This window comes from Lampetra planeri, chromosome 26, assembly GCF_965212315.1.
Source record: "Lampetra planeri chromosome 26, kcLamPlan1.2.h2, whole genome shotgun sequence".
Lineage (NCBI taxonomy): Eukaryota > Metazoa > Chordata > Hyperoartia > Petromyzontiformes > Petromyzontidae > Lampetra > Lampetra planeri.
The window spans coordinates 11621022-11631492 of NC_136132.1; the positions used below are offsets into that span (position 1 = coordinate 11621022).

At 59.2% G+C, this 10471-nt stretch overlaps 1 protein-coding gene across 1 annotated transcript; it reads left to right on the forward strand.

Moving 5' to 3' along the window:
- The first annotated feature begins 2296 nt into the window (after window positions 1–2296).
- Window positions 2297–10165, forward strand: LOC144727756 (protein CBFA2T3-like). The gene is made up of 2 exons (XM_078606815.1): window positions 2297–2483; window positions 9158–10165. The coding sequence occupies exons 1-2, from the start codon at window positions 2382–2384 to the stop codon at window positions 9497–9499; spliced, it is 444 nt and encodes a 147-aa protein (XP_078462941.1). The 5' UTR covers window positions 2297–2381; the 3' UTR covers window positions 9500–10165.
- The last annotated feature ends 306 nt before the right edge of the window (window positions 10166–10471 follow it).

Consider the following 10471-nt stretch of genomic DNA (forward strand, 5'->3'; position numbering starts at 1 on the left):
CTCGGCCCGTGTGGGTGAACACGCTGCACACACCGATCGGCGGGGGGGGGGGGGGTCTCTAACTCTCGCGCCTCCGAATCTGACTCTGCGTTAGCGTCCGTCACGCGTCGAGCCGCGACGCGTGAACAGCCCGATCACACTTTGTGCTCGTTAATTCTCGCCAAGGTCCGGTGCCGTTCACGCGCGAGGGTCCCCCCTCGCCCCCCCCCCCACCGCAGCCCCCCCCCCTCGCCCCCCTCCCCGCAGCCCCCCCCCGCAGCCCCCCCCCCCCCCCCGCACTCGCGGTCTCACGTCGGACGACATCGGCACGAAGGCGCCGCGCTCCGCGTCCCCGCCACGGAGACGGACACAAGTGCGACTCGAAGTGGCCTCGGCCCGGCCTCCCGCTGTGCACACATCATGGTGTGTGCACACGCGGGGTGGGTGGGTGGGGGGTGAGGGATGGGGACGACCGATTTTGGGGGGGGGGGCGCGGGGGGGGGGGGTGGAGCGCTCCCCTGTCGCGCGCACCGGAGAGGAGCCGAGCTGCTGCCGAGTCGAGCGTGGGGCGCGAAGGGGCGGGGAAGTGTGGGGGGGGGGGTCGCAGTACAGACGCGGCGCGGGTATAGAGGCATGTTGAACATTACACGCATTGTCTGTGAGCAGACACGAGCGAGCGAGAGAGCGAGAGGCAGGGAGAGGGGGGGTGTGCACGGGCAGGGAGAGATAGAGATCAGATCCATGCTGTAGATTAATCTCCCGGGACCAGCTGCTGACGTTTCCTCCCACGGCTGAGTTAAGCAGAGCCCCCCCCCCATCTCCCCCGCCCCCCACTCTCCCCCCTCCCCCCAACTCCCACCTCCCCCTCCACCCCCCCCAGACGTGCCGACGTAAATCCTCTCTGACAGCCCCATCTGGCTGCGCGCTCCGCGTTGGGATTATTCACCCCCCGCACCCCCCCACCCCCCCCCACTCCCCCTACTCCCCCCCCCCCCCGAATCCCTCCCACCCAACCCCTCGGCTTCCTCCCTCTCAATCCCCCCCCCCCCCCGCTAATCCCGCGAGATCCACACCAACAGGTAAAGCTCCATTTAGCTCTCACTGGGGCGCGGGAGCCGTCGTCACGGCGCCTCTCAGCCCCGCCAGCCACCTCGGGTCGCGGTGGGGAGGAGGAGGCAGAGTGGGGAGGTGGGACAGGGGGACAGGGGGAGGAGGTGGATGGGGGGGACGTTGACTGGGGAAGAGGAGTGGGGACTGGTAGGTGGGAGGTAAGGGGGTGAGAAATGGAGAGGCCGGGGGGGGGGGGGGCTGGGTTCTGTGTGGGGGGGGGGGCACAGGCAGGTACACAGACTGACGCGTCATGGCGAGAGCGCGTCACAAATGTCAGCGGCACGTGATCCGCACGGCGTCATCCTCCTCCCCACGCCACTGGACGTGCCAACTCTGTCTGCCCACACCCCCCCCGCCTCCCCCCCGCCCGCCCCCCGCGGCCCCCCCCCTCCCCCCGCCTCGCCCCCCCCGCCTCCCCCCGCAGTGCTTAACGGCACCAGCAGCAGCCACTCCCCGTCTGCCGGCTCGCTTGGGGGGTCCCCCTCATCCCCACCGACCGGATACCATGGCAGCAGTGGAGGTGGCGGAGGAGGAGGAGGTGGGGGAGGAGGAAACGGAGGTGGAGGAGGAGGCGGCGGCGGTGGAGGAGGAAGTGGAGGAGGAGGCGGTGGGGGGAGCGGCGCGGGGGGCCCTGCCCCCCTGCTGGGACAGCCCCCCGCGCTCCCGGCGGCGTGCGGGGCGCGTCAGCTCAGCAAGTTGAAGCATTTCCTGGCCACGTTGCAGCAGTTCAGCGGGAGATGTCGCAGCTGAACTGCTGCAACGTGGCCAGGAAATGCTTCAACTTGCCTGAGCTGACCCCGCGCCCCCGCACACCCCCCCCCACCCCCCAATGATGCCCCCCACAATCGGCCACCCCTCCCCCACCGCTGCCGCCCCCACTGCTGCCCCCCCACAATTCCCCCACCTGCCCACTGCCGCCTTTTCTTGTACTAACCCGGTCCTAGGCCTCCCCTAGCTGTCCTCATCAACTGGGAACGCACGTGGTGGTATCTCGTCACCAGTGAGATGTAGTTCCTAGTTGGACACACGTGGTGAGTGACATCTCGTCATCAGTGAGATGCAGGGTCCCAGTTGGACACACGTGGTGAGTGACATCTCGTCACCAGTGAGATGTAGGTCCCAGTTGGACACACGTGGTGAGTGACATCTCGTCATCAGTGAGATGCAGGGTCCCCAGTTGGACACACGTGGTGAGTGACATCTCGTCACCAGTGAGATGTAGGGTACAAGTTGGACGCATGCGGTCTTATCTCGTTGCTGGTCTTGGTGACATTTGGTGACCAGTCGTGGTGATGTCCGTGCAGAACTCCACGCTGAGTATCGAGGACTTCCACGGGAAGCTGCAGGAGGCCACCAACTTCCCGCTGCGCCCCTTCGTCATCCCCTTCCTCAAGGTGAGTGGGTGAGTGTGGGAGGGGGTGAGTGGGTGAGTGGGGTGAGTGTGGGAGGGGGTGAGTGGGTGAGTGTGGGAGGGGGTGAGTGGGTGAGTGGGTGAGTGTGGGAGAGGGTGAGTGGGTGAGTGTGGGAGTGTGTGAGTGTGGGAGGGGGGTGAGTGGGGGTGAGTGTGGGAGGGGGGTGAGTGGGGTGAGTGTGGGAGGGGGTGAGTGTGGGAGTGGGTGAGTGTGTGAGTGGGTGAGTGGGTGAGTGGGTGAGTAGGTGAGTGTGGGAGTGGGTGAGTCGGTGAGTGGGTGAGTGAGTGAGTGAGTGTGTGAGTGGGTGAGTGTGTGAGTGAGTGAGTGGGTGAGTGTGTGAGTGGTGTGAGTGTGTGAGTGAGTGGGTGAGTGGGGTGAGTGTGTGAGTGGGTGAGTGTGGGAGTGGGTGTGAGTGTGGGAGTGGGTGAGTGTGTGAGTGGTGAGTGGGTGAATGGGTGGGTGAGATGGGTGAGATGTGGTGGTGAGTGTGTGTGTGAGTGTGGGAGTGTGGGAGTGGGTGAGTGTGTGAGGTGGGTGAGTGTGTGTGTGAGTGGGGGAGTGTGGGAGTGAGTGAGTGTGTGAGTCGGTGAGTAGGTGAGTGGGTGAGTAGGTAAGTGTGAGAGTGGGGTGAGTAGGTGAGTGGGTGAGTGTGGGAGTGGGTGAGTGTGGGAGTGGGGTGAGTGTGTAAGTGGGTGAGTGTGTGAGTGAGTGAGTGAGTGAGTGGGTGAGTGTGTGAGTGGGTGAGTGGGTGGGTGAATGTGGGAGTGGGTGAGTGTGGAAGTGGGTGAGTGTGTGAGTGGGCGAGTGGGTGAGTGGGTGTGTGAGTGTGGGAGTGGGTGAGTGTGTGAGTGATTGAGTGTGTGTGTGTGAGTGGGTGAGTGTGTGAGTGTGGGAGTGGGTGAGTGTGTGAGTGTGTGAGTGGGTGAGTGGGGTGAGTAGGTAAGTGGGTGAGTGAGTGAGTGAGTGTGGGAGTGGGGTGAGTGGGTGAGTGGGTGAGTGAGAGTGTGTGAGTGGGTGAGTGTGGGAGTGTGTGAGTGGGTGAGTATGTGAGTGGGTGAGTGTGTGAGTGGGTGAGGCGGGTGAGTGTGAGAGTGGGTGAGTGTGGGAGTTTGTGAGTGGGTGAGTGTGTGAGTAGGTGAGTGTGGGTGAGTGTGGGAGTGGGTGAGTATGTGAGTGTGTGAGTGGGTGAGTGGGTGAGTGTGGAAGTGTGTGAGTTGTGAGTGTGGGAGTGGGTGAGTGTGTGAGTGGGTGAGTGGGTAAGTGTGGGAGTGGTTGAGTGTGTGAGTGTGTGAGTGTGGGAGTGGGTGAGTGGGTGAGTGTGTGAGTGGGTGAGTGTGTGAGTGGGTGAGTGTGTGAGTGAGTGAGTGGGTGAGTGAGTGAGTGAGTGGGTGAGTGTGTGAGTGGGTGAGTGGGTGAGTGTGTGAGTGTGTGTGTGAGTGGGTGAGTGTGTAAGTGAGTGAGTGAGTGGGGTGAGTGTGGTGAGTGGGTGAGTGGGGTGTGTGTGTGAGTGGGTGAGTGAGTGAGTGGGTGAGTGTGTGAGGGGGTGAGTGGGTGAGTGTGTGAGTGGGTTAGTGTGTGTGTGGGTGAGTGTGTGAGTGGGTGAGTGGGTGAGTGGGTGAGTGAGTGAGTGAGTGGGTGAGTGAGTGGGTGAGTGTGTGAGTGGGTGAGTGTGTGAGTGGGTGAGTGTGTGAGTGGGTGAGTGTGGGAGTGAGTGAGTGGGGTGAGTGAGTGAGTGAGTGGGTGAGTGTGTGAGTGGGTGAGTGTGTGAGTGGGTGAGTGGGTGAGTGGGTGAGTGAGTGAGTGGGTGAGTGAGTGGGTGAGTGTGTGAGTGGGTGAGTGTGTGAGTGGGTGAGTGTGGGAGTGAGTGAGTGGGTGAGTGAGTGAGTGAGTGGGTGAGTGTGTTAGTGGTTGAGTGTGGGAGTGAGTGAGTGGGTGAGTATGTGAGTGGGTGAGTGGGTGAGTGTGGGAGAGGGTGAGTGGGTGAGTGTGGGAGTGGGTGAGTGTGGGAGGGGGTGAGTGGGTGAGTGGGTGAGTGTGGGAGGGGGGTGAGTGGGTGAGTGTGGGAGGGAGTGAGTGTGGGAGTGGGTGAGTGTGTGAGTGGGTGAGTGGGTGAGTGGGTGAGTAGGTGAGTGTGGGAGTGGGTGAGTCGGTGAGTGGGTGAGTGAGTGAGTGAGTGTGTGAGTGGGTGAGTGTGTGAGTGAGTGTGTGGGTGAGTGTGTGAGTGGGTGAGTGTGTGAGTGAGTGAGTGGGTGAGTGGGTGAGTGTGTGAGTGGGTGAGTGTGGGAGTGGGTGAGTGTGGGAGTGGGTGAGTGTGTGAGTGGGTGAGTGGGTGAATGGGTGAGATTGTGAGTGGGTGAGTGTGTGTGTGAGTGTGGGAGTGTGGGAGTGGGTGAGTGTGTGAGTGGGTGAGTGTGTGTGTGAGTGGGGGAGTGTGGGAGTGAGTGAGTGTGTGAGTCGGTGAGTGGGTGAGTGGGTGAGTAGGTAAGTGTGAGAGTGGGTGAGTAGGTGAGTGGGTGAGTGTGGGAGTGGGTGAGTGTGGGAGTGGGTGAGTGTGTAAGTGGGTGAGTATGTGAGTGAGTGAGTGAGTGAGTGAGTGGGTGAGTGTGTGAGTGGGTGAGTGGGTGGGTGAATGTGGGAGTGGGTGAGTGTGGAAGTGGGTGAGTGTGTGAGTGGGCGAGTGGGTGAGTGGGTGTGTGAGTGTGGGAGTGGGTGAGTGTGTGAGTGATTGAGTGTGTGTGTGAGTGGGTGAGTGTGTGAGTGTGTGAGTGGGTGAGTGGGTGAGTAGGTAAGTGGGTGAGTGAGTGAGTGAGTGTGGGAGTGGGTGAGTGGGTGAGTGGGTGAGTGGGTGAGAGAGAGTGTGTGAGTGGGTGAGTGTGGGAGTGTGTGAGTGGGTGAGTATGTGAGTGGGTGAGTGAGTGAGTGTGGGAGTGGGTGAGTGAGTGAGTGGGTGAGTGAGTGTGGGAGTGTGTGAGTGTGAGAGTGGATGAGTGTGGGTGAGTGGGTGAGTGTGTGAGTGGGTGAGTGAGTGGGTGAGTGGGTGAGTGTGGGAGTGTGTGAGTGTGAGAGTGTGTGAGTGAGTGAGTGAGTGAGTGGGTGAGTGTGAGAGTGGGTGAGTGGGTGAGTGTGGGAGTGGGTGAGTGGGTGAGTGGGTGAGTGTGTGAGTGGGTGAGTGGGTGAGTGTGGGAGTGTGTGAGTGGGTGAGTGGGTGAGTGTGTGATTGGGTGAGTGAGTGTGATAGTGGGTGAGTGGGTGAGTGAGTGAGTGAGTGGGTGAGTGTGGATGAGTGAGTGAGTGTGTGAGTGGGTGAGTGTGTGAGTGGGTGAGTGAGTGAGTGAGTGGGTGAGTGGGTGAGTGTGGGAGTGTGTGAGTGGGTGAGTGGATGAGTGTGTGAGTGTGTGAGTGGGTGAGTGAGTGAGTGTGGGAGTGGGAGAGTGAGTGAGTGGGTGAGTGTGGGTGAATGAGTGAGTGGGTGAGTGTGTGTGTGAGTGAGTGAGTGAGTGTGGGAGGGGGTGAGTGGGTGAGTGTGAGTGGGTGAGTGTGTGAGTGGGTGAGCGGGTGAGTGTGAGAGTGGGTGAGTGTGGGAGTTTGTGAGTGGGTGAGTGTGTGAGTAGGTGAGTGTGGGTGAGTGTGGGAGTGGGTGAGTATGTGAGTGTGTGAGTGGGTGAGTGGGTGAGTGTGGAAGTGTGTGAGTTGTGAGTGTGGGAGTGGGTGAGTGTGTGAGTGGGTGAGTGGGTGAGTGTGGGAGTGGTTGAGTGTGTGAGTGTGTGAGTGTGGGAGTGGGTGAGTGGGTGAGTGTGTGAGTGTGTGAGTGTGTGAGTGGGTGAGTGTGGGAGTGGGTGAGTGGGTGAGTGTGTGAGTGGGTGAGTGTGTGAGTGGGTGAGTGTGTGAGTGAGTGGGTGAGTGAGTGAGTGAGTGGGTGAGTGTGTGAGTGGGTGAGTGGGTGAGTGTGTGAGTGGGTGAGTGTGTAAGTGAGTGAGTGAGTGAGTGAGTGGGTGAGTGTGTGAGTGGGTGAGTGGGTGAGTGTGTGAGTGGGTGAGTGAGTGAGTGGGTGAGTGTGTGAGTGGGTGAGTGGGTGAGTGTGTGAGTGGGTTAGTGTGTGAGTGGGTGAGTGTGTGAGTGGGTGAGTGGGTGAGTGGGTGAGTGAGTGAGTGAGTGGGTGAGTGAGTGGGTGAGTGTGTGAGTGGGTGAGTGTGTGAGTGGGTGAGTGTGTGAGTGGGTGAGTGTGGGAGTGAGTGAGTGGGTGAGTGAGTGAGTGAGTGGGTGAGTGTGTGAGTGGGTGAGTGTGTGAGTGGGTGAGTGGGTGAGTGGGTGAGTGAGTGAGTGGGTGAGTGAGTGGGTGAGTGTGTGAGTGGGTGAGTGTGTGAGTGGGTGAGTGTGTGAGTGGGTGAGTGTGGGAGTGAGTGAGTGGGTGAGTGAGTGAGTGAGTGGGTGAGTGTGTTAGTGGGTGATTGTGGGAGTGATTGAGTTGGTGAGTATGTGAGTGGGTGAGTGGGTGAGTGTGTGAAAGGGTGAGTGTGTGAGTGTGGGAGTGGGTGAGTGGGTGAGTGTGTGAGTGTGTGAGTGTGTGAGTGGGTGAGTGTGGGAGTGGGTGAGTGGGTGAGTGTGTGAGTGTGTGAGTGGGTGAGTGTGTGAGTGAGTGGGTGAGTGAGTGAGTGAGTGGGTGAGTGTGTGAGTGGGTGAGTGTGTGAGTGGGTGAGTGAGTGAGTGGGTGAGTGTGTGCGTGGGTGAGTGGGTGAGTGTGTGAGTGGGTGAGTGTGTGAGTGGGTGAGTGTGTGAGTGGGTGAGTGGGTGAGTGAGTTAGTGGGTGAGTGAGTGAGTGGGTGAGTGTGTGCGTGGGTGAGTGGGTGAGTGTGTGAGTGGGTGAGTGTGTGAGTGGGTGAGTGTGTGAGTGGGTGAGTGGGTGAGTGAGTTAGTGGGTGAGTGAGTGGGTGAGTGTGTGAGTGGGTGAGTGTGTGAGTGGGTGAGTGTGGGAGTGAGTGAGTGGGTGAGTGAGTGAGTGGGTGAGTGTGTGTGTGAGTGGGTGAGTGTGTGAGTGGGTGAGTGGGTGAGCGGGTGAGTGGGTGAGTGAGTGAGTGGGTGAGTGAGTGCGTGAGTGGGTGAGTGTGTGAGTGGGTGAGTGTGTGAGTGGGTGAGTGTGGGAGTGAGTGAGTGGGTGAGTGAGTGAGTGAGTGGGTGAGTGTGTTAGTGGGTGAGTGTGGGAGTGAGTGAGTGGGTGAGTATGTGAGTGGGTGAGTGTGTGAGTGGGTGAGTGTGTGAGTGGGTGAGTGGGTGAGTGTGTGAGTGGGTGTGTGGGTTGAGTGTGTGAGTGGGTGAGTGTGTGAGTGGGTGAGTAGGTGAGTGTGGGAGTGTGTGAGTCGGTGAGTGTGTGAGTGGGTGAGTGTGGGAGTGGGTGAGTGTGTGAGTGTGGGTGAGTGTGGGAGTGGGTGAGTGTGTGAGTGGGTGAGTGGGTGAGTGTGGAAGTGTGTGAGTGTGTGAGTGTCGGAGTGGGTGAGTGGGTGAGTGGGTGAGTTTGGGAGTGGGTGAGTGGGTGAGTGGGTGAGTGTGTGAGTGGGTGAGTGTGGGAGTGAGTGAGTGAGTGAGTGAGTGGGCGAGTGTGTGAGTGGGTGAGTGTGTGAGTGGGTGAGTTTGGGAGTGGGTGAGTGGGTGAGTGGGTGAGTGTGTGAGTGGGTGAGTGTGGGAGTGAGTGAGTGAGTGAGTGGGCGAGTGTGTGAGTGGGTGAGTGTGTGAGTGGGTGAGTGTGGGAGTGGGTGAGTGGGTGTGTGGGTTGAGTGTACGTAGTCGGTGGGGAGTGGTAGTGTAGCGATTAGTGCGATGCACTACGAACCCGGCCACCCGAGTTGGATTCCTGTCCATGGCCAACATCGGTCACGATTTTCTGAACCGGTCCTGGGTCTCCCCTAGGTTGATTCAGCCTCAAATGATAACCTGGTACGTTGCATAAAAATAGCCACTAGGGAGACATTGGCCACCCACCCCCTGGCGTGCCATCCCGGCCTTCACGCCACTTGCCTCAAAAGTATGTTAAGGCTATACGGGAGATATTTGTCTTTGTGTCGCCGTACACGCACACATGCTGTGCGAATTTAACGTGAACTATTCTTTGGTTCTTTCGGTGAAGACAGAAAAATAATAAAAATTATGAATAAAAAATAAACATTAATGTAGACTGTAGCCTGGCTCTTAATCGGAGTGAGTGTACTGGCAGTCTATAGTGTAGACTGAAGCCTGGTTTTTAAGTTGGGTGAGCGTACTGGCATTCTATAATATAGACTGTCGCAATGGTTATTAAACTGAGTGAGTGTACTAGCAGTTTATAATGTAGACTTATTCTTGGTTATTTCAGGAATAAAAAATATAATTAAAAACATTATAGACTGCCAGTACACTCACCGAGGTTAAGAACCAGGCTAGAGTCTACATTAATGGTTTTTATTATTTATTTTATTTTAAACATTTCTACGCGACTTTACCGATTGAACCAAAGAATATGAATTCCTGCAGTCACGAAAGTTTTAACGTAAACTAATCAAGCCGTTGGAGGTCCGCGCATCGACCCAATTCCCCTTGCCTGTCTCACCCATGCCCACCCGTGCCAACCATGCCCACCCGTGCCAACCATGCCCACCCGTCCCCCCCCCCCCCACGTGACCCCCCAGGCGAACCTGCCGCTCCTGCAGCGCGAACTGCTGCACTGCGCGCGCCTGGCCAAGCTGCCCCCCGCCCAGTACCTCTCCACTCACCAGCACCTCCTGCTCGAGCTGGGGGGCCTGGTCGGTGCCGGGGTGGGGGGCGCCCCCCAACTCCCGCCGATGCCGCCCGCTCACCCGACCCTGTCGTCCGTGGCGACCCCCAACGGGGGGCCCTGCACCCCGGCGGGGACCCCCTCGCTCGCCTCGCCCTTCGACTCCCCCGACCTCCTCCTGGAGCTCAACGAGAGCGGCAAGCGGAGGGGCGGCGAGCACAGGTGGGTGGGCGGCGAGAAACGCAGTATCGTTTGAGGCTGAGTCGACCTAGGGGAGGCTCAGGACCAATTTGCGTTAATCGCTACACCACTGCCCCCCCCCCCCTTCCCGACATACACAGACACACGCTACAACTAAAATGGCAGTAAGGTCATCACATCGCTGGCACCAGGCACCCCTGAGGCCACGTGTGGAAGGCCTGTCGGCCAGTGGTCACGGGACAGACCCAGGTACCATGGGTCGACTGAATGAGATGACTGGCAGATGCACCACCTGTGCCCCCTACTGTGCCAACTTGCTGTGCTTTAGCCGCACGGTACTCCGCTAATTGTTGTGAGCGTCGCTCCTCCGCCCTCCGTTGTTGTTGGAGGGCGACTGCCTCCAACTGCCCAGTAGCGGCCTTCACGAGCCTCCTCCACAGAGGCCGATCTTGACACCGCTGGTACCAGTCATCGGCAAGTCCATTCAGCTCCACGTCCTCCTGTACCACATCACTCCATCTCTTCTCTAGCCCGCGCCGCGCCCGTTTAGCCCCCTCTACCCGGCTAAACAGAAGCTGTTTGGGCATGCGGTGGATGGGCATCGGGCTACATGACCCAGCCAATGCAGCATCGCCTGCCGGAGGAGCTCGCCGATGGGACTGTGTCCAGATTTTTCAAGGATCCGTGAGCGTCTCACACAATTCAGTGTGGTTAAACCCAAGATTGGCCATAGGTAGGCTAGCCCAAATGTTTCAAACCAACGCAGATGTTCCTACAAAGCGGTACACGCGTTGCAAGGATAGAGAATGAAGGGCATAGCCGTGGCAGCGCAGACTCGGAGCTTTGTGTGGAGTGACAGACCAAGTATCTTACACACAGCAGCGTTGCGCAGTTGATGAAAATCGCGTGTATTGCCACTCTGGTCATGAGCACACTTCCCACGTACGTGAACGTCTACGCTCTCTCCAATACTGCCCCATCACTCACGGGGAGTGGAGGGGGTGGAGCATTCGATGACATAAAATAC

Bases quoted from the DNA above. Each gene is read 5' to 3' on its own strand.
- LOC144727756 (XM_078606815.1), top strand. From the start codon at position 2,382: ATGTCCGTGCAGAACTCCACGCTGAGTATCGAGGACTTCCACGGGAAG. The intron at 2,484-9,157 runs GTGAGTGGGTGA...GTGACCCCCCAG, and splicing joins TCGTCATCCCCTTCCTCAAG to GCGAACCTGCCGCTCCTGCA.